Source organism: Neofelis nebulosa, chromosome 16 (assembly GCF_028018385.1).
Source record: "Neofelis nebulosa isolate mNeoNeb1 chromosome 16, mNeoNeb1.pri, whole genome shotgun sequence".
Lineage (NCBI taxonomy): Eukaryota > Metazoa > Chordata > Mammalia > Carnivora > Felidae > Neofelis > Neofelis nebulosa.
In genome coordinates, this window is record NC_080797.1 from 31,373,886 (window position 1) to 31,395,199 (window position 21,314).

Genomic DNA, 21,314 nt, shown 5'->3' on the forward strand with positions numbered 1-21,314 from the left:
CTTACAAGATGGTGAAGGTGCCGTTGTAGGTGTCGGGCTCCAGCACGGGCACTCTGCGGAGCCTCTGCTGTACGCTGAGACCGACACACGACAGTGTCTCACCTTTGCAGGTACAGAGCTCACATATTTTGAGGTTTGTGGTGGCATTCTGTTCTGGTTGCCAAGTTAAAGTTGTGTATGCCTTTTCTGAGGTATAGTTTACAAAATGCACCACAGGATGTTGAGTTGTTGGAGGAAAACCTGTCTCAAATGACTCTGGTTGCTGACTTACAGGAATTTCTAGGTCCATAGGTGGAACCGTGACTTCAGTCAGGTTTCGATGTTGCCTCTGAACCTGTTTTGGATGTGCAAGTGTCACCTCAAGGTCCTTTGGGGGAGGAGTTGTAGTCTCCTTCATGGGTGTAGAATGTTCAGCCTCTGTAGTAGGTTCTGGAGTTATGGTAACCCCCAAGTCCACATGATGAGCTGTGACACTGGGCAATGTTGGTTGCTGACCTTGATCCTTACTTGGAGTAGGAACTGTCACTTCCTGTTGGGATGGATACTGAACAACCTCCTTAGGTGGCTCTGGAGGCTGGGTTGGGGTCTCTTGCATGGTTAGAGAAGGTTCAGTCTCTGTAGTGGATTCTGGAGTTATGGTAAGCCCCGGGTCCAAATGTTGAGTTTTGGCCTTATTCAAGGTTGAATGCTGAACCTGAACCTGCTCTAGGTGTGCAAATGTTACCTCAAGGTCCTTTGGAGGAGCTGTAGGGAACTCTGGAACTAGAGTTGGGGCCTCCTGCTGGACTGGGGTAGGTTCAACCTCCTCGAGGCGCTCTGCAGGCTGAGCGGGGGCCTCCTGCTGGACTGGGGTAGGTCCAGCCTCCTCAGGGTGCTCCGCAGGCTGAGTTAGAGTTATGGTAAGATCCAGAGGTTTAACAGTGACATTGGGGAAGCTTGGCTTCTGAGCTTCACTCTGACTTGGAGATAGCACATTTACTTCATGATGTGCTAACAGTTGAGATATGATGTCCTTAGATGGCTCTGGAGGCTGAGCAGGGGCCTCCTGGGGGGTTGGAGAAGGTTCCACTTCCTCGGGGGCCTCTGTAGGGTGAGCTGAGGCCTCCTGCTGGACTGAAGAAGGTTCGACCTCTTCAGGGGTACTTGAAGGCTCAGCTGGGGCCTCTTGTGGGTTTGCTGAATTTCCATCCTTAAGGGACTCTGGACGCTGAGATGGAGCCTTCTGCTCAAGTAGAGATGTTTCTGTCTCTTCAGGGGGCTCTGGATGCTGAGCCTGAGCCTCCCCTTGGGGCAAAAAAGATTCAGCTTCCTCAGGGGACTCTAGATGATTTGGGGTCTTCTGCAAGGGTGGAGGAATTTCAGCCTCCTCAGAGAAGTTTGGAAGTTGATCTGGTCCCCCTGGGAAACCCATAGGTAGGTTCTCCTCAGGATATAGGAGACCCATATTGGAATCTAAATAATCATCCTGCAGCTGTTGTTGTAGGTGCTCTTTATTTGCAAATTGGTTTGGAGTTCCAACAACTTTGGCAAGCCTTCGATGCTGAGCTAGATCTTCCTTCAAGTTTAGGGGTGAAGCAATAAACTTTGTTGGCTTTGAACTCTGACTATCCAGAGATGGAACAAGCATTTCAAATGATTGGTGATCTTCGGCCTGATCTAAACCTACAGTTTTAGTCTTACTTTTGAGTTGAGGAGGCGGAGCTATGGTCTGATTCTGATCCCAACCTGGCATTGGAACCACCTCTGGGAGCCTTTGATGCTGGGTTAGCTGGTCATTCAGATCCTCACCTGGCCCTGGGGGTAGTTCTCCAACCGAATCCGTGTCCAGGAATGGAACCAAAGTCTCGGTCAACTCCTTAGGCGGGGCCAACATCTGGGCTGGAGCAGAGGACCCCAGGTAATTAAAGCCCCCGGGCTCAGCTGGGGGTGTAAGTGCCTGGGGCGATTCGGGCGGGGGATCAGACGAGCGCGAAGACCAGGGCTCAGCCGGCTCCAGGGGGTCGGCGGTTAGCTGGGCTGGGTCCAGGGCCCACTCCGGAGGCTGAGCTGCCTGGACCAGCAGCCACAACGGTTGCCACATAAGGAGAAGCAGTGGGGCCAACAGGCGTAGCCAGGACATGACACGCGGAGGCTCCGGGGCGCAGAGACCCAGGCGAGTAGGGTACTGGCACTGGGCCCTGAGCGGAAGCCAAACCATAATGGCAGCTTCGTGATGCGCGCGCGCGCGCACCTTCAGCAACTGCGCGCCCCTCCCACGCCTACGTCCCACCCTTTATTTATGACATCTTTAGCCACCTTTATTAGCTCCCTGGAGATGGGCTCCACACCACCAGGGCGGGCCTTTTTCCCAGAATCACTTGGGGCCCAGGCCTCCCTCCACCCTGTAAAGGCCACCACACCCCCCTCCCCCCACACTCCCCCCGCCCCCCACACTCCCCCCTTCCCCACCCCCCACCCCCCCCCCCCCCGCCCCGGGGCTACTCACAGCAAGGTAGTACTTGGACTCCGATCTGGGTGGCCCCGGACTCCCGCAGCTCTGAGGGGTGGAAGGGTGGGGGAGTGGAGCAGAGCTTCCAAGGAAGCCACAGGACCTGGCATCCTGGGAAATTAAAAAATGCTAGTCCAGCTCTAGCAATTTGAACTCTTGCTCTTCAAAGCTTAAATCCGAGAGACGTTCTTCCTCCCCCTGGCCATACTGCTTCCAAGAAAAGTAGCTGACCTGCAAAATAAGCACCAGTTAGGGCGACGGGGAGGAGAACACACTTCACAGTCAGATATTCTAAAATGTTGCCATTTCCTCTAAATTCTCAATACCCATGGCTGATTATTAATTCACCACTCTGTTAGATGGGGGCCTACCACTGAATCTGCTATGGCCCCAAAATGTCTGTAGGAGGAGTTTTGGGGGGAGTGCTGAGCAATTCATTCTGGGAAAGAGGGCCGGAAACCAATTCTAGCCCTTTATTTACACGGGGTGGGAAAACTTCCCCCATCTCATCTTGACTGGACATAGCCATTGATCTAGAAAAAGTAACAAGGCCACTTTTCAGAGGTCCACTCTGTGCGCCCACATGGAGAAGGCACTTAGGATGTTAAAGTCAGCGTGTTAAACAATTTTCTTGAAATACTGTAACAGCACTCAGTTTACTTCCTTCACAGCCCCTTTTCTAATGTATTTTTAGTCCTTGCTTATGGTCTGGCACAACCTCTAGCATGTAAAATGCAAGAGAGAGGGGGTTTTTATCTTAATCCCAATGTCTAGCACACAGGAATAGTGTTTATATGGAACTGATTCCAAGACTGGCCTCATGCAGGAATGGATCTGTTGTTATAATCAGGTTTCTGAAATCTTTAGCATCAATGCTGAATCTTTTTCTCATCTTTTCACCTTTTTCAGGAAGCTAGACCTTTTTTTTTTAATTCTTTTTTTCCTGAGAGAGAGAAAGTGTGAGCGGAGGAGAGGGACAGAGGGAGAGACAGAGAGAATCCCAAGTAGGCTCCACGCTCAGCACAGAGCCCGACGTGGGGCTGACCCCACAAACTCTGGGATCGTGACCTGAGCCAAAATCAAGAGTCGGATGCTCAACCTATGGAGCCACCCAGGCAACCCAGGAAGCGAGACTGCTTAAAGCCTAAACTTGGAAACGTCTGAAGTTTCCTCGACTGGTTTGATTTAGATTCAATTAACATTATTATTTTGCACGAAAAATCTTCCAGTGCTTTTTCAGAAAGTAACCATCTTCTCTTTCTCCACTCTCTTCCCTTCAAAACAAACTTTGCAACTGTGGGGTGAGTTAAATATTCAGAAATCTAGGGGCGGCTGGGTGGCTCAGCTGGCTGAGTGCCTGATTTCGGCTCAGGTCATGATCTCGCAGTCTGTGAGTTCGAGCCCCGCGCCGGGCTCTGTGCTGACAGCTCCGAGCCTGGAGCCTGCTTCAGATTCTGCGTCTCCCTCTCTCTCTGCCCCTCCCCAGCTCACGCTCTTTCTCACTCTCAAAAATAAATAAACATTAAAAAAAAATCTAAAAAAAAAAAATTCAGGGCGCCTGGGTGGCGCAGTCGGTTAAGCGTCCGACTGCAGCCAGGTCACGATCTCGCGGTCTGTGAGTTCGAGGCCCGCGTCGGGCTCTGGGCTGATGGCTCGGAGCCTGGAGGCTGTTTCCGATTCTGTGTCTCCCTCTCTCTCTGGCCCTCCCCCGTTCATGCTCTGTCTCTCTCTGTCCCAAAAATAAAAAATTAAAAAAAAAAAAACTTTGAAAAAAAAAATTCACAAATCTAGCCCCAAATTAAGCTCTCAATGACATGAAACACATTTTTGCTCCTTTTTTTTTTTTTAACATTCTGTATGTGGCACGTTAGTATTTTCTTTTAGAAATTATTTTGGCAACTTAATCCCTAATTCAGGACATCCATGTGAGTGATTTACAGAAAAGTTCTTCAGCAAGATATTCACGCAAGATATATATGAGATGCCGACATCTGGGTGATACATCCTATTTGAATGGCATAATGGTTTCAAACGCTGTAGTATAATCACATTTAAGGCCATAGTTACTCTGTTCCCAAATCCTTGAGATTCTGTTTGAGGGGAGCTCTAAAAGGCTTGTGTCCTCTCCTATGTCCACAACTGTGGGAGTGCTCTGATGAAATTTGCTCTCCAAATTTCAATTAAGGGGTCAGAGCTAAGGGTCAGGACTTCAGGAAAAGCCCCAGAAATCCCCTGCAGTCAAAAGCAGTTTCTGAGTTTCACATTTCCCAAAGGATGATAGAGCTAATGCCAAAGTCTTCCAAATTCTGCTGGTTGCTTTACATTATGGCTACAGTGGCTATGTCACCCTTGAACTTTAATCTCCACATACTTGAATTAAATCCTGCAGCTCGTCTTCAGTACTGGCATCTGTGATCTCTTCACAGGGTCTGTATTCCACAGCTATTTTACCACTTTCTGAAATAAAGTGAATAAGGATTGGAAAAAAAAAAAAAAAAAAAAAAAGAGGGCGCCTGGATGGCTCAGTCAGTTAAGCGTCTGACTTCAGCTTAGGTCGTGATCTCATGGTTCATGAGTTCAAGCCCCATACTGGGGTCTCTGCTGTAAGCACTAGAGCCCACTTCAGATCCTCTGTCCCCCTCTCTCTGCCTCTCCCCTGCTTACTCTCTCAAAAATAAACATTTAAAAAATAAATAAAGTTAACAAGATCAATTCAGAATTTTCCTTGTTCTAAAACTGGCTGTATACAATGATAGCACCCAATAACTAGACATTCTTTTTATTTATAAAAGCAGAAAATAAAAGCATTTTCCTAGAAGTGTTCTCATCTCACACTTCAGTTGTTAATCATAACTATGTGTGAAAAAATACACATGAAGTTAACAACTGTGTGGTTCAACAACGCTATCACCTTAAGAGATAGGAACTAAGGAATAATGACACAGGAAGTTCAAAACTACGGAAACAACAATGTTCAAAATCAGATGACTAGACAGTAAGGCATTAGGTAGAGGTCAGTGTGAGTTCTGGAATAGAGACCATGGACTATAGCTGATACTTCATATTAGAAACAAGGCAAGTGTCTACTCCCGGAAACAAAATCCCACCAGATACAATGAACAATGCTTTGGAGGGAGGGGGAGGGGGAGGGGGAGGGAGAGAATGCGCTTGGACAGTTTATTGGCAGAAATGGCCCATGTCCCTTACAGACAATACAATTCCCCTTAAGGCAAAGTACAGCTACAACATTTTGATCGTGTACAAGGGATACCATAGCATGTTAGGGAGAGGTCAGCAACCCAAAGGTTTAGTTTGGTTCTTAGAGGTTGTTACTCAGAATTGACAGCTAACGGAGATTCTACCTGATGACCAGGGAAGTCAACTTTCACTGCAAGAGCTGTCCAGGCTGGAAGCCTGAGACCAATCCAGGGTCAACTCTTATGGGCAAATAAGGCCTCTGAAACTTAGCTAGGATTTCTTAGTCTCTAAGCCTGCAAGACTGTGAAGCGGCGAGGGCGGGGTGGGGGGGCAATTGTTTGGGGACTCATTACTAATTATAAAATTCCCTTGGAGCACAGCCTGTAACATTCACACCATTGTAGAACTCAAAAGAGAACACAATCGATGCTATTCAATAGCCTGACCACTTTCAAGGTTCACAAAAATATAGCTGACCCTAATATAAGAATCATATTCATGGCACAAAAACAGACACATAGACCAATGGAATAGAATGGAAACCCCAGAACTAGACCCACAAACGTATGGCCAACTCATCTTTGACAAAGCAGGAAAGAACATCCAATGGAAAAAAGACAGTCTCTTTAACAAATGGTGCTGGGAGAACTGGACAGCAACATGCAGAAGGTTGAAACTAGACCACTTTCTCACACCATTCACAAAAATAAACTCAAAATGGATAAAGGACCTGAATGTGAGACAGGAAACCATCAAAACCCTAGAGGAGAAAGCAGGAAAAGACCTCTCTGACCTCAGCCGTAGCAATCTCTTACTCGACACATCCCCAAAGGCAAGGGAATTAAAAGCAAAAGTGAACTACTGGGACCTTATGAAGACAAAAAGCTTCTGCACAGCAAAGGAAACAACCAACAAAACTAAAAGGCAACCAACGGAATGGGAAAAGATATTTGCAAATGACATATCGGACAAAGGGCTAGTATCCAAAATCTATAAAGAGGTCACCAAACTCCACACCCGAAAAACAAATAACCCAGTGAAGAAATGGGCAGAAAACATGAATAGACACTTCTCTAAAGAAGACATCCGGATGGCCAACAGGCACATGAAAAGATGTTCAACGTCGCTCCTTATCAAGGAAATACAAATCAAAACCACACTCGGATATCACCTCACGCCAGTCAGAGTGGCCAAAATGAACAAATCAGGAGACTATAGATGCTGGCGAGGATGTGGAGAAACGGGAACCCTCTTGCACTGTTGGTGGGAATGCAAATTGGTGCAGCCGCTCTGGAAAGCAGTGTGGAGGTTCCTCAGAAAATTAAAAATTGACCTACCCTATGACCCAGCACTAGCACTGCTAGGAATTTATCCAAGGGATACAGGAGTACTGAGGCATAGGGGCACTTGTACCCCAATGTTTATAGCAGCACTCTCAACAATATAGCCAAATTATGGAAAGAGCCTAAATGTCCATCAACTGATGAATGGATAAAGAAATTGTGGTTTATATACACAATGGAATACTACGTGGCAATGAGAAAGAATGAAATATGGCCTTTTGTAGCAACGTGGATGGAACTGGAGAGTGTGATGCTAAGTGAAATAAGCCATACAGAGAAAGACAGATACCATATGGTTTCACTCTTATGTGGATCCTGAGAAACTTAACAGAAACCCATGGGGGAGGGGAAGGAAAAAAAAAAAAAAGAGGTTAGAGTGGGAGAGAGCCAAAGCATAAGAGACTGTTAAAAACTGAGAACAAACTGAGGGTTGATGGGGGGTGGGAGGGAGGGGAGGGTGGGTGATGGGTATTGAGGAGGGCACCTTTTGGGATGAGCACTGGGTGTTGTATGGAAACCAATTTGACAATAAATTTCATATATTAAAAAAAGAAAAAAAAGAATCAATCATATTCACCCAATAGGTCAGTGCCAAAAACAAAAACTGAAGCTGAATTGATTCCAAAAACATAATCTTATAAATTCTCCAACAGGAAAACGATGATAACAAGTGAACATATTTTCTCTGCTTACCATGTTTCAGGGATAGTTTTAAACTTTTCCATCATCTCATTTGCTCTTACAATTCATCCCCCATGAGGTGAGTTGAATTATTACCTTTACTTGGCAGATAGAGAAATTGCAGCTTAGAGAGATTGATTACATACTTCAAATCTGACTATAAAACCTAAAATTGCATAAGAAATCTAGGAGACAGAGCTAAGATTCAACACTGACATCTAAAGCTTCAAAGTTTATTTTTTTTATTATTTATTTTGAGAGAGAGAGAGCACATGGCATGTGAGAGTCAGGGAGAGGCAGAGAGAGAGGTAGGAAAAGAATCCCAAGCAAGCTCCACGCTGTCAGCACAGAGCCCGACATGGGGCTCAATCTCACACATCGTGAGATCATGACCTGAGCTGAAATCAACAGTTGGACGCTTAACTGACTGAGCCACACAGGTGCCCCCAAAGCTTATACTCACAATAGTATTCTGTGTTATGAGCAAACAATCAAGAAAGAAGACTGGGTCAAACACTTTCTGTGTGGACAGAGGTAAGTCACTGTATATCTATATACTGGGGACAAAAATATTTGTGGTCATTTCTCTCACAGATGCCACAAAGAACAAATTTGACACTACCGCTTTGAAAGCATTTGGTGAATAAAAGAATATGAAGTGTTTTCATCCAATTAACTTTTCAAAATGAGTTTATTTGCTCGTTGAAACTGATGTACTGTACGGACAATCAAATAAGTCTTACCTAAAATCACAATCAACAGCTTCTGGAATGCATCTGACACAGCCTTCTGAATAGCAAGCTTCTGGGTTGTCCTCCTTTTCATAAGAAATGATAATGGCCCTGCATCCAACCAAAACAAATGGATTTAACATGCCTATCTGAATGATAACTGATTTGGGGGTTATATGTGTAAAAGTGAAAATACATCCATGATTCGTAGTTCATTATCTGAGCAAGTAAGGGCAGCCACAACACAAGGTTGAATGACTCTGCTGTAGGTATATCCTGGCAGGGCACATTTTTACTGCCCTGATCTACTCCAGAAGTTTCGGAAGTACCAAAAGGGAGACACAAGCCAAGAAAGTGGCACAGATCTCACATCGCTCGTAGATTTCAAATGGACAAGCTGAAACTATAGTTTCAGACCCTACTGCAGACCCTACTCTCCTGTGCATCAAGGGCTGGAGTCACATGGGGAGAAGGGTTCGGTGGTAGTGCACATGACCGCCTGGTCTCTTCCTGGGCATCACCCAAGGGAGCCTTACTCCCTTAGCCTTGCTAACAGCCCTGCCCCTCCCTGAAAACCCTAAGCCTAAGTGCTGTAGACACTGGGAAAAAACACAGTACCAATGGGAATACCTTTTCTAGGCATCTGTATTTGACTCTTTACACTCCAGCCCTTTTATAGGAGGCAAAGGACTCAACATCTACACAAGAGTTTGTTTAAATCTTTAGATGATTACTTTGCTGGGATAACTGCAGGCTGCAAGAGATATGTATTTGAAGGACTATTTTAGCACAAGGCGAATTCTTAACCAAAAATGGGAAAAACATTACTTCCCTCCTCCTAAACTTCTTGGCAGAAAGTCAGCTTTAGAATTTTAAAGTTAAAGGTTCCTTCAGGTATTGCCTGAGATAAAAGCCTGTACTGTAGGCCAGAAAAACTCTGCCTAGGGCTTTAGGAGCTTAGCAAAGGGGAGGGCTGGATGATGTATCTGAAAAGATGAGTTTTTAGAAAGAAAGAGGGATTCTGCCTCCCCTCCACCCCCACCCCCACCTCCACTGTAAACAGACCTTCCTCCAGGTCATCCAAAGTCTCCTCGGCCATGCCAGCTCCGGGACTCCGGCACTCATAGGATGGCAACACCACCTCTAAAGCACAGAAGAATTTCAGGCTCTGCTTCTGAAGTGGTGGCACAGTATCTTCATTTGCCCTTTCTTCAAGGTCAGAAAGATCCTGAAGCTGTTAGGATTTTATTATTATTATTTTTTTATGTTTATTTTTGACACACACACACACACACACACACACACACACACACACACACAGAGGGAGAGAGAGAGAGAGAGAGCGCATGAGCAGGGGAGGGGCAGAGAGAGAGGGAGACACAGAATCCGAAACAGGCTCCAGGCTCTGAGCTGCCAGCACAGAGCCCCACGCGGGGCTCAAACTCACAGACCGTGAGATCATGACCTGAGCCGAAGTCGGACGCTCAACTGACTGAGCCACCCAGGCGCCCCGAGCTGTTAGGATTTTAAATGGAAGGTCCTTCCTTGGATCTGAATGTAAGCTTCAAGATGTTTTGTTATTAAAAACAAAACCAGCGGCGCCTGGGTGGCTCAGTTGGTTAAACTTCCGACTTCGGCTCATGTCCTGATCTCACTGTCCATGGGTTCGGGACCCGCGTCGAGCTCTGTGCTGACAGCTCAGAGCTTGGAGCCTGCTTCCGATTCTGTCTCTCCCTCTCTTTCTGCCCCTCCCCCGCTTGCAATCTGCCTCTCTCTCTAAAAAAAAAAAAAAAAAAAATGCAACTAAACTCCAGCAATCCCAGCCCACAATGGAGGTATCCTATAGCTTCAAAATCAAGTAAGACTTACAAATGGATGAAGACAATTGGTTTTTATTATACACCATACAAATACTGGAGAAGATTATGGACACCACCGCCCAAGTTACTGAGATTATTATGAATTCTTGGTGGCAGGCTCAGGTACTTCCAGTTAGAGGCCTCTCACATCTCCCCACAACCCAGTTTTCTCCTCTCTGAAGTCCAGAATTTCAGTGTTGAAATGATTCTAATTAGTCAGAGAAAATCTATAAAGTTTACCTTGATGATCCTTTTTGACCATCCATTGAAACCAAAGTAATAATTTGCCAGTTCTTGGCACTGGGAGCTGTTTAGGGCAAGGGCCTGATGTTGAACCGCCTTACGTTTGGTGCCAAGACGAACCTAAAGACATAAGAAATAGACCTGAAAATATCATAACCTGACACAGAGGCTTCCTTTGGATACACCTGAGATTTATCAATACCTATTTCATAGAGAGGTTGTGAAGCTCAAACTGGAAACATTTTAAGAAATCAGCCCCTAATAAACCCTAAATAAACGCTATGTACTATTTTTACGCTATAGACTTTGATGCATCATTTCCAGGGCCCTTGATTAATCGGCTTTCTGTGATCTCTGATATTGAAAGTGATGATGAAAGCAACTAAGGAAGCCCTCTGGAAGCAAATTATAGGGCTGTAGGTAAGCAAGGGAAGTAAACTTTTTGCTGTCTCATCCCGTAGCTCCTGTTTGAGAATATGACCTCAAGAGCAGATAACATGGACCTGAGTAGGACCTGAATCAGCAGCACCCACCCCCCGCAAGTTACTAACCCCTGTTAGAAGAAGGAATATACATACTTCTGTAAATTTTATAAGCAAATAAAACAATAAGAGGTTCATTTGCCTTAATAAGCTTCTTTGAGAATGCAAATACCTCCAGTGTTAACTCTCTAAATAACGTACACGCTACAGTGTATTTCTTACATCCTCTAGTTCTTTTTTAAATGTCTATTTCAAGTGGGGTGTAGTATATTAGTATATTCATAAAAATTCAAATAATTCAAATAAAGTCAAAGTATTATTAACTCTTTATTGATTTGTTTGTGCAACGTCCTCTATCACTAGTTTATCAGTTCCTTAAGTGCTTGAAGGAACCATATTTTATTCTTTTCTCATTCCTACAATCAAGCACAGGTCTATGGATTAAGTGAATGAATGAGTAGATGAAAAAGTGAAATTACTTTCTCCAACTGAAGCTGCCTGCTAGGAAGGAGAAATGAAGACGAACTTTTAAATGTTGAGTGCTACAGCACAGGCTAATGGTGAGGCAGAGTGGAGCTGTTCTGGACAACCAGGAAGCTTCAGAAGGGCCTCGAGCCCCTGAGTGGTAGAGACAGTTGTCACCTTAGATAACCTTGCCACAGTTCTTGCTGGCAACCGTTTTCCTTCATGCTACTGAAAAAAAGCTCTCAGATGCCTTAGGCCTTTCCTTGATTTTACTGTAAGATGTTATTCTTGGGGCGTCTGGGTGGCTCAGTCTGTTGGGCATCCGACTGCAGCTCAGGTCATGATTCTCACAGTTTGTGAGTTCGAGCCCCGTGTCAGGCTCTGTGCTGACAACTCACAGCCTGGAGTCTGCTTCCGATTAGGTGTCTCCCTCTCTCTCTGCCCCTCACCCGCTCATGCTTTGACTCTGTCTCTCAAAAATAAACATTAGGGGCGCCTGGGTGGCTTGGTCGGTTAAGCGTCCGACTTCGGCTCAGATCATGATCTCACGGCCTGTGAGTTCGAGCCCCGCGTCGGGCTCTGTGCTGACAGCTCAGGGCCTGGAGCCTGTTTCAGATTCTGTGTCTCCCTCTCTCTCTGCCCCTCCCCTGTTCATGCTCTGTCTCTCTCTGTCTCAAAAATAAAGAAACGTTAAAAAAATTTTTTTTAAATAAACATTAAAAAATTTTTTTTAATATGTTCTTTTTAAATATGTATTTATAAAAGGTAAACAAACAAAAAAAAACAACCAGAAACTATGTGTACTTGCCAAAGTATAAAGGAACACATAAGTAAATTGGGCAACAATTTCAGTAGGCGGTGGGGTGGGGTGGGTGGTGGTGGTGGTGGTGGTAACCCAAGGCTCTGTGTTAAATAAATAAAGAAATTTAATAGAATGCTCTCTCCTGTCAGCTATATATTGACTTTGGGCTTTATGCTGTGAAATCTCAAAATCCATTTGTGAAATGGTCTTAATGTCCAATGAGAGAAAAACACCTCATTACTCACAACTGATACAAAGTAATTATTTCATAATCTGTAATAGCTGAGTGGCTGGGTGACATCTTCACAGGCTAGAAGCTTGCAAACTCAGGAATGCCTGACAGGTGATCATTTCAATCATAGGGAGTGGAGCCAGGATTGAAGACAGTGTTGAACAAGTGGAGACAGTATACTCAGACATTTGAGAAGGATTCTTAGATTCGATCCAGATTAAATCAGTAAGGAAGGGCATATGGGTAAGAATAGGCAGTCAAGTCCGTAGGAAGTAGCTAGACTAAGAAGCCAGTTAGACAAAGCTGATGAAAACATACAATTATAAAGTGAAAGGTTTGGCAATCTAAGCCTCACTCAACTTATTCAAAGGAATTGACATGGCCCTTGATAAGGAAATGGTGATTGAATTGAGGCACATAATGAGGCACATTTCACCTGTGCCTCTCTCTGGCATGAAAGCCTCCTACGTAATCAAACCTAACGTTTTGCTGTTGCCAAACTGAACTGTTGGACCATCAATTCGAGTTTTCATTTTTTTTAATGTTTATTTATTTTTGAGAGAGAGACAGAAAGAGAGAGTGCACGCAGGGAGGGGCAGAGAGAGAGGAGACACAGAATCCGAAGCAGGCGCCAGGCTCTGAGCCATCAGCACAGAGCCCGACGCGGGGCTCAAACCCAAGAACCGTGAGATCATGACCTGAGCCGAAGTCGGAGGCTTAACCGACTGAGCCACCCAGGCGCCCCCATCAACTCTTGAGTTTTAGCACTAGCATTTGTTAGCTGTTAGTCCATCCATTTTGTTGTCGGTCAGCGGAGGACTATCCTGTTAACTAGGAAGTAGTAGCGGATGTCAAAGTTTAGGAGAAAAATTGTGATGGAAAAAAAGAAAAACAGAAAAAAACTCATCGGTGAAATTTCCTTCTTTTTGCAAATTAGGAAAAATGATTGCAACATTTGATTTTAGGGGCTGAATCCCTTGGATCAAAGAATAGTTTGAGCCTCAGGCCTCAGTACCAAGGACAGTAAGAGCCTGAGGGGCAACCTAAGATCTTGCACAGAACAGTCCCTTCCAGCACGTTCTAAATAGCCCTTCCTGCTCTTTCTTGTGGACACAAATCTGGGAAATCTTGCTAAAATGCAGGTTCTGGTTCAGTGGCTCTGATGTAGAACCTGAGATGCTATTTAAGAAGCTCCCAGGTGGTGCTGTGCTGAAGTTTTTATAAACATCTGATATTGGGGGCCTTAAAGTTGAGGCAGGGAGTATGGAATAAAGAAACCGCAGGGGAAAGTAGTGGTCAGATGGAATTCTATCCTGGCAATGGAAGCCACTGTGAAATTTTCCGATTTGGGCTCTACACGGATCCCGTCAGACAACTCTATGGGAGGTGGGTTTAGTGAGACTGCTCTAGAAAAGAGAGAAGGATGTCATCTAGAGTAACAGTAGTTGGAATGGAGAAAAACGAGACGGATGGAATAGTGAGGAGGTAAAACCATCCAAATAGAATTCCCAAGCTCAGCAACACGGGTACATAAGGCAAATGGAGGGAGTTTGGTCTTTTTTTCCCTAATCCAGTCAGACCCATTTCTCCTCTGAACAATCCTGTTACGGATTCGTCAGCAATCTGCACAAGCAAGAGGCCAGGCTAGAAGTCCATTGTTGCCCTTGCTTTGGGATTCTTCCTGCTCTCTCTCAGGTGACTTTACAGACCAAGTGGCCATCACGCCTCCAGTGCTGGGAGAACGCGTCAGCCTGAGCCTTGGCTGACACCAACCCGTCACACCGGTGCCACGCAGCTCTGTGATGAATGCAGCTTGGAAAATGGAAGGAGGCCAGAGTCTTCTCAAAGGCCAGAAAACGAAACACAGGGAAGCCATACGTGTTGGGGAAAGGACATTTTGAGAGTCCACAAAGACCCAACATTGCTGTTACAGAATTCCTGCAAGGGGCACCTGGGTGGCTGATTTCGGCTTGGGTCGTGATCCTAGCGTCGTGGGATCAAGTCCCGAGTTGGGCTCTGCACTGTGTGTGGAGCCTGTTTGGAATCCTCTCCTTCTCCCTCTTCCTCTCTCACACAAAAAAATATAAATAAACAAAAGAAAAAAAAAAAAAGAATTTCTGCCAGAGATGCAGGTCTGAATCTAATCATGAGAACACAGTTAGGAAAACCCAAGAAATGAGGAACATTCACAAAACACGGCCTGTGTTTCTTTTCAACTGTCAGTGTCACCAAAGACAGAGAAGGCTGAGGAAAGACCTCCAGACCACAGGAAATAGCAACTAAACGCAGCGTGTGTGCCTGTGTTGAGACACGAACCTGAAGGTTTTTATTTTTCTTCACTATAAAAGTCATCGTTGGGACAACTGGCGAAATGTAAATATGAGTCTTCATCAGATAATAGCATTGCATCACTGTTACATTTCCAGAATTTAATCATCGCACTATGGTTACGTAAGGGAAAGTCCTTGTCCTCCCCCCACCATGTTTATTTACTTATTTTTGAGAGAGAAAGAGAAAGCGTACGCGAGAGGGGCAGAGAGAGACAGAGGGAGAGAGAGAATCCCAAGGAGGCTCCACACTGTCAGCGCAGGGCTCAAATTCATGAACTCTGAGATCATGACCTGAGTTGGATGCCTAACTGCTTGAGCCACCCAGGCACCCGGCTGTCCTTTTTTTGTTCATCGATTTTATGTCTAAGTAATCTCTACACCCAGCATGGGGCTCAAACTCACAACCCTGAGATCAAGAGTCGCATGCTCCACCCAGGTACCCCAGGGAAAGTCCTCATTGCTAAGACCGCATTGTATTTTAAGGGTGAGGGGTCATGATGTCCCCAACTTACTCTCAAAAGGATTCTGGAAAAAAAAAAGTGAAGTGTTAATATTTATACATAGAGAGAGACTAAGCAGACGTGGAAAAATGTTAACAACGGGTGAATCTAGAATCACTCGCAACTGCTCTGCAGGTTTGAAAGTTTTTTAACTAAAAAAGAAGAAGGTTTAAGAGAAGGTCGCAAGAAATTGTTTGCTGGTTTGGAGAAAGCGGCTAAGATGCCAGAGGCAACTTCTGAACTGGGGAACTGGGCACCTCTTCGATTCTCGAGAGTTACTGGCGACAGAGGATGTCCCGCCCATCGGGGCTGCTCAGAGATCGGGGGTGCCCTGAGACTGGGGGTGGGCAGCCCTAACGTCTCTTGGAAAACGCTGCCTAGGCACGGTTTCATCTTCAAGTTCCTGGGGCTGACTACCTCCCCCGAAATCTCAGAAGGCTGCGCCCTAAAGGATCCAGCTTGTTAGAAAAGCGCCGCCTTGCAACAGGTCTTACTGGGCCCCGTATCGACGTGCCATCATCCCAGGTGACGGGTGCCCCAGGCTCCCCACCGCCTTCCTCGGAGCTCCACAGGGTGAGAAGGCGGCCGCCTGAATTTTTGCTCAAATGGTGTTTTCTCCAACTCCAAGTGGAAAAATGGGCCTTGCTGATCATTCTTTTCCCTTTGCACCTGGGCCAACGAAGGACGCAGAGAGCGGCTGGCCGGAAGGGCTACCTCGAAGGCCATTTTTACTTTGCAGACAGACGGTGGTTTGTTTCTCTGCTTATCTGGACGTCGGAGGAGAACAATCTGAAAGAGGGCTGCTAAGCAAGAATTCTTTCGCACCGTTCCTTCATTTTTTTTTTCTCTCTCTCTGCCTTTTTTATTATTATTTTTTAATGAAAAGGAAAAAAACCTCTCCTGGCCCAGAGCCTAAAATCTCTTACTTGTGATGTTAATCTCTCCTCCCTGGCTCTGAGCCATTGCTGTTGGCTCTGTGCCTGTTTAATATTGTGGTTGCTGATAGCAGGTTCTTAGTGTTTCCATTATGAAGCTCAGCTTTGGAAGTGTTTTCTGAGATGGACGTACAGTCTTCCAGGCAAAGAGCCCTTACTCCATGCCTGGTCATCCACATGTGGCCCAGGGGTCCCCAGCCTGCATTTATAGACTACTTGGCCTGGAAGGGTGCTTCTGTAGGGCTCTTCGGAAAAGCTCATTCTCTGTGAGATGCTTCATTCCCTAAACATCTCTTGGAATGTATTTGAATTTGGGATTTGGGTTAAGAAGGGTCACGTGTATGGGGCGCCTGGGTGGCTCATTTGGTTACGCGTCCGACTTTGGCTCAGGTCATGATCTCACGGCTCGTGGGTTCGAGCCCCGCGTCTGTGCTGACGGCTCGGAGCCTGGAGCCTGCTTTGGATTCTGTGTCTCCCTCTCTCTCTCCCTGCCCCTCTGCTGCCTGCTTGCACTCTGTCTCTCAAAAATAAATAAATACTAAAAAAAAAATTTTTTTAGAAGGGTCACTTGTCTTAACGTTTTTTCTTTTTTTTTTAAGAGAAATGCCACATTAGGTATTTTAAAAAGAGTGTTTTCCCTTAAGGCTTGATAAAGAAAATATTTTTGTCCCTTTACTCTCCTGTCTCATTTTCCTCAACCCCATTTTTCATGACTTATGTAAGACTTGTTTACATACTGAAGACTTTTTCAACCGAACTAGTGAATAATTCTTTCATTTATCACCCATGGCCCACTGTTGTGTTCATTCAGACAGCCGGTGTAGGGCAGAAATCTTCCCCATCTCTGACGCTTCCCACTGAGGGGCACTCTGGCCACACGATCCGTTTCTTGGCAGCTGAGGTGGAATGTGGAAAGATCAAAGGACATAGAATGAAAACACTGGGGACCTCAGTTCTGTCAGTTATTAATCATGTGGTCTTGGGCAATTCATTTAAATATCTTTCAACAGGAGCGCCCTCATGTACAAACTGAGCAATAACAGTATCTACCTTAAGATATTGTGAATGAGGGGCGCCTGGGTGGCTCAGTTGGTTAAGCAGCCAACTTCGTTCGGCTCAGGTCGTGATCTCACAGCTTTTGAGCTCGAGCCCCGCGTCGGGCTCTGTGCGGACAGCTCGAAGCCTGGAGCCTGCTTCGGATTCTGTGTCTCCTTCTCTCTCTCTGCCCCTCCCCAACGTGTGCTCTGTCTCTCTCTGTCTCTCAAAAAAGAAATAAGTGTCAAAAAAATTTTTTTAATAGATTTTTTAAAGATTTAGAAAAAGATATTGTGAATATTAACTGAGATAACATGTAACACAAGGCTCTCCTAACTTTAAGTGCTGGGATATTACACTTTGGTGGTCACTTAACGGGAGCTCCATGAGTGCCTATTGAGTTCACCCAACTTTTTATAACTGCAGGAGGTGTTTTTTGGTCTGGCACTGATGGAGTTTTCCCACACGGTTTCAAGAGCTGTCTTCCTGCCCATTACATATTATTGTATTGCCCATTATGACTCCCAGGCACAGCCCAGAACGAATACAAGGACTTACTGGACTGCCTTTACTTACCACTCCCATCATTTAGGTGATCTCTGCACCCATCGTGGGGCTCGAACTCACGACCCCGGGATCAAGAGCCCCGCGCTCTACTGACTGAACCAGGCAGGCGCCCCATCCACACAGCACACACGGCATTTGGAAGGGTGACAGCAACACGTGAGCCATTAACGTAATTTCTCCCAACTGAAATCTTCATTAAGAAAAGGTCAGGGTGAATATGCAAAACAGGGGCAAGTCACGATAAAGCCAGTGAGGACTCTCCTGCATCAGGAGCGAGGTCATCCCTAGGCCGGGTGGCAGCTGCCAGTTGCGGGCAGCATGTGTTCAAAGTCTTGCACAGACTATGGAAAATCCATAAACAGTTCAGGACAAAGACTTTTGCAGAACTGTTGTCCTCCCCACATGGTGAGGTGTGCTGAGTAGTTGTGGCTGTGGATATTTTGAGATGTCCTCTGGCACTCGATGTCAGCCGAGGAAGGCGCACGGGGACTAAAAGGTAGGAAAAAGAAATTGTTCGGACGTCGGGCTCTAGGAATAGAGTTGTCGTTTCAACTTTGCTCCTGTCAAGGAGCCCTCAGGTTTATCATTAGCCCCGTTTTATTTTTAACTCGTTTCCTTTGCCTTTGGGTCTCTGGGGCCGGTCTCTCTCTCTCCCCTATCATGGTGTTTCCACCCAGGTCCTTCTTTTCTCAGAATCTGATCATTTTCATCTCCTTGGCACGTGTCACCGGCTTACCATCCTTCTAACTCCCGGCATCTGATTTGAGCTGGACGCAAGATGACCCAGCTGTCCTTCCATCCACACTTAACTCTGTATAAAAACTGAAGACATGTTTGGAAAGCCATTTTCCTGACTATTCCGGTTGATAAGCATGCTTTATAAGGCACTAAACCTCTGAGAAAATTCCTCCCAATAAAGACTTTTTGAAAAGACAAGATCATAAAGGATATCATGACAACTACAATCCCTTTCAGGAGTATTTGCTGCCCTATAAAACTTGGAGGAAAAAAACGTTTTTTTTCCGACATTGCTTCTGTAACGTGGGAGGGACTATTTCCCTTGCCTCTCTATGAAAATTTAAACCCTCAGCCGGGCTTGAAAAACTCAGGTAGCAGATTCCATATACGGTCTTATAATTCAATTTTTAGAGCCAAATATAGCATATTAGTTATACGAGACTTTGTGCTCCAAGGCCAGACTGACCTAGAATCAAGTCCCAGGGCTGACGCTTGCTAGCTCTCATCATGTGCAGACCACTTGCTCTCATTAAGACTCAGTTCTCAGCTGTAGAATGGGGATAATAATAGTTGTGAGCTTTGAGTAACAGCATGGCTATAGATAGGCTAGCAGGATGCTGGGCTCATGCTCAGTAACTATTCCTGCCAATACCCACATGACTATCATCACTATTACTCCCCCACTCTTGAAGACGGTGCTTCCTAGCTGGGGCCAGCTGGTACCCTCTACCCTTCTGCCTCCCTTTGGCTGACAAGAGGGGCCCAGGAGAGTCGGCTTGCTCCTCCTGTACTTTGCAAAAGGGCCATTAGGTGGGGCCCTGCCTTCATCGCCCACGTCAGCAAGCAGTGCAGATTCTGGACTTTGGAACCTGGGTAAAAGGTGTGAGAGAAATGTCGAATTCTGCGATGGCTGCTCAGATTGAGCAAATGAACCCGCGGCTCTGGTGAAGCGGGGGCTTAGGGTCTGCAATGCAGCAAACACCGCAGCCCCCGCGGCTTGGCGCCAGGCAGGATAAGCCGGGTGGCCGGCGTGGAGGAGAGGAGGTGGACTCCCTTAGGACCAAGAGCTCAGTGTTGAAGAGACGGCATGTTCGGAATCATTCATCAAGCCGTGCCCAGAAAATGATTATGAAGACTCCTGGGGAGTGAATTCCTAGAGGCCACTGGTCACTCGGAGAACGTGCTGCTAGGCTCGTGCCTTCTAGTTGCGACGTCTCACTGCCAACGCGTGTTACTTACAGACCACTGATCTGGAAAACCTTGGCCCCTCCATTCACTGAACAAGGTCCAAGAAGCCACACTCAAGGTTCTGTTTTACCCCGACTCATGCCCATAACCTGTGATTTCAGAGTCCACGTGGACGACCCCTCCAAGGGCAGAGCCTAGTGCATTTTCTGCTCCTCCTCTAACGACCTTCACGTCATTCTACTTCTTACCCGCTTCCTCCCAAGCCCCAGCCTGGTCTTGGATCTCCTGGAAGTGATTCCACGTCCGAAATCTGGAAACTCTAGTTGCCTTTTCTCCAGCCTCAACCTCACTCCCAGGCACTTTCACCTTGACCTTGCTGGGCCCTCCACTCCCCGAGAGCTTCCACTGGTCTCAAGGCTCATTTCGACTTTCACTTACTCACTCGGTTTTCCCATAGCCTGCCGAGCCCACCCTGAAAGCAAATCCCGAATCAGTCCAACCATCTCCTCTGCTCCCACATGTCGGCTGCAAAGCACAACTGGGAAAGTGACACAATTCCTTAGGCTGGTGGCACTAACTCTTTCAAAAATCCCCAAACCACCAGACTGCCAAACCTTTCAGGACATCCTCTTAACTCCTCTGGAGTCGGCTCCCTCCTCTATTTCCCGCACAGGTTATCTTGAACTTTCATCGGCCTCCTTAAGTCCTTTTTTTCCTAAGTCCTTCCTTTTCGGTGGATGACACTTCTTCTCACATTCCTGGAAAGGAGAGGTCATCAGGCATGGCCACCTCTTTCCCTTCCCTGGAGACATATCCCCGCCCTCTGGCCTCTCCTCGTCTCTTGGAGGTTTTCAGGAAGACCATCCCCTCTAACTTCTGGGAGCAGGTTCTTTCTCCTGCTTCCAAACTCTCACCCACCTGCTGGTTCTTTCCTCTCTATATTTCACGGGCAAGAGTTCATTTATATTTTACCAGCTGATGGGCCCACATTTGTTTCTTGTACCCCATGCCTTTCCCTGGGTTCACTTCTCAAATATATCTTCAATAACTTCATTCATCTATTGTTGCTAAATCAGAGAAGTCCAGTCAGGGTTATTGCTGTCCCTTCGTGTGTGATCTTTCTTCTGAAGCAGCTTCTAATGACTTTTTAAAAATCTCTGATATCCTGCAGTTTCATTACAATGTGAGTAGATACGGACTTATTCTTGCCTATCTCCGCAGTCTCCAGAGAGGTAGTTGAGGGCAATCAGATTGCTTGGGGTTAAATCCTACCACCTAGCTGTGACACTATCACCTATCCATGGCAAAATCCTGAATTATCCCAGACCCCTGAGCTGGTCTTCCTGTCCCATTCCCAAATTTAATCTGGCACCCATGTCTCTTTCTCGTCCTAATTTACCCTCTCCCTCTTTCTGCTGTCACTGCTTTCTTTAAGCTTTGGGCGGTGTTCCTTCTCATCTGATCTACTGCAAACCTCCTGTTTTCTCAACTAGCCTC

General features: G+C 46.1%; 2 protein-coding genes across 2 annotated transcripts in view; both read right to left on the bottom strand.

Annotated features, from left to right (window-relative positions):
• LOC131497279 (leucine-rich repeat-containing protein 37A2-like) overlaps window positions 1-674 on the bottom strand; it is a 45,375-nt gene extending 44,701 nt beyond the window's left edge. Inside the window, exon 1 of the mRNA XM_058703472.1 lies at window positions 6-674. Coding sequence (XP_058559455.1) covers window positions 6-595 — 590 coding nt within the window. The 5' untranslated portion in view covers window positions 596-674. The remainder of the gene's footprint in view (window positions 1-5) is intronic.
• Window positions 598-21,314, bottom strand: part of LOC131496948 (uncharacterized) — a 32,587-nt gene continuing 11,870 nt past the window's right edge. Inside the window, exons 4-12 of the mRNA XM_058702825.1 lie at window positions 20,572-20,753; window positions 20,260-20,342; window positions 19,421-19,682; window positions 17,074-17,185; window positions 10,541-10,663; window positions 9,507-9,675; window positions 8,454-8,552; window positions 725-1,878; window positions 598-627 (exon numbers count right to left, since the gene is read on the bottom strand). Of these exons, the coding sequence (XP_058558808.1) occupies window positions 598-627; window positions 725-1,878; window positions 8,454-8,552; window positions 9,507-9,675; window positions 10,541-10,663; window positions 17,074-17,185; window positions 19,421-19,682; window positions 20,260-20,342; window positions 20,572-20,753 (2,214 nt within the window). The remainder of the gene's footprint in view (window positions 628-724; window positions 1,879-8,453; window positions 8,553-9,506; window positions 9,676-10,540; window positions 10,664-17,073; window positions 17,186-19,420; window positions 19,683-20,259; window positions 20,343-20,571; window positions 20,754-21,314) is intronic.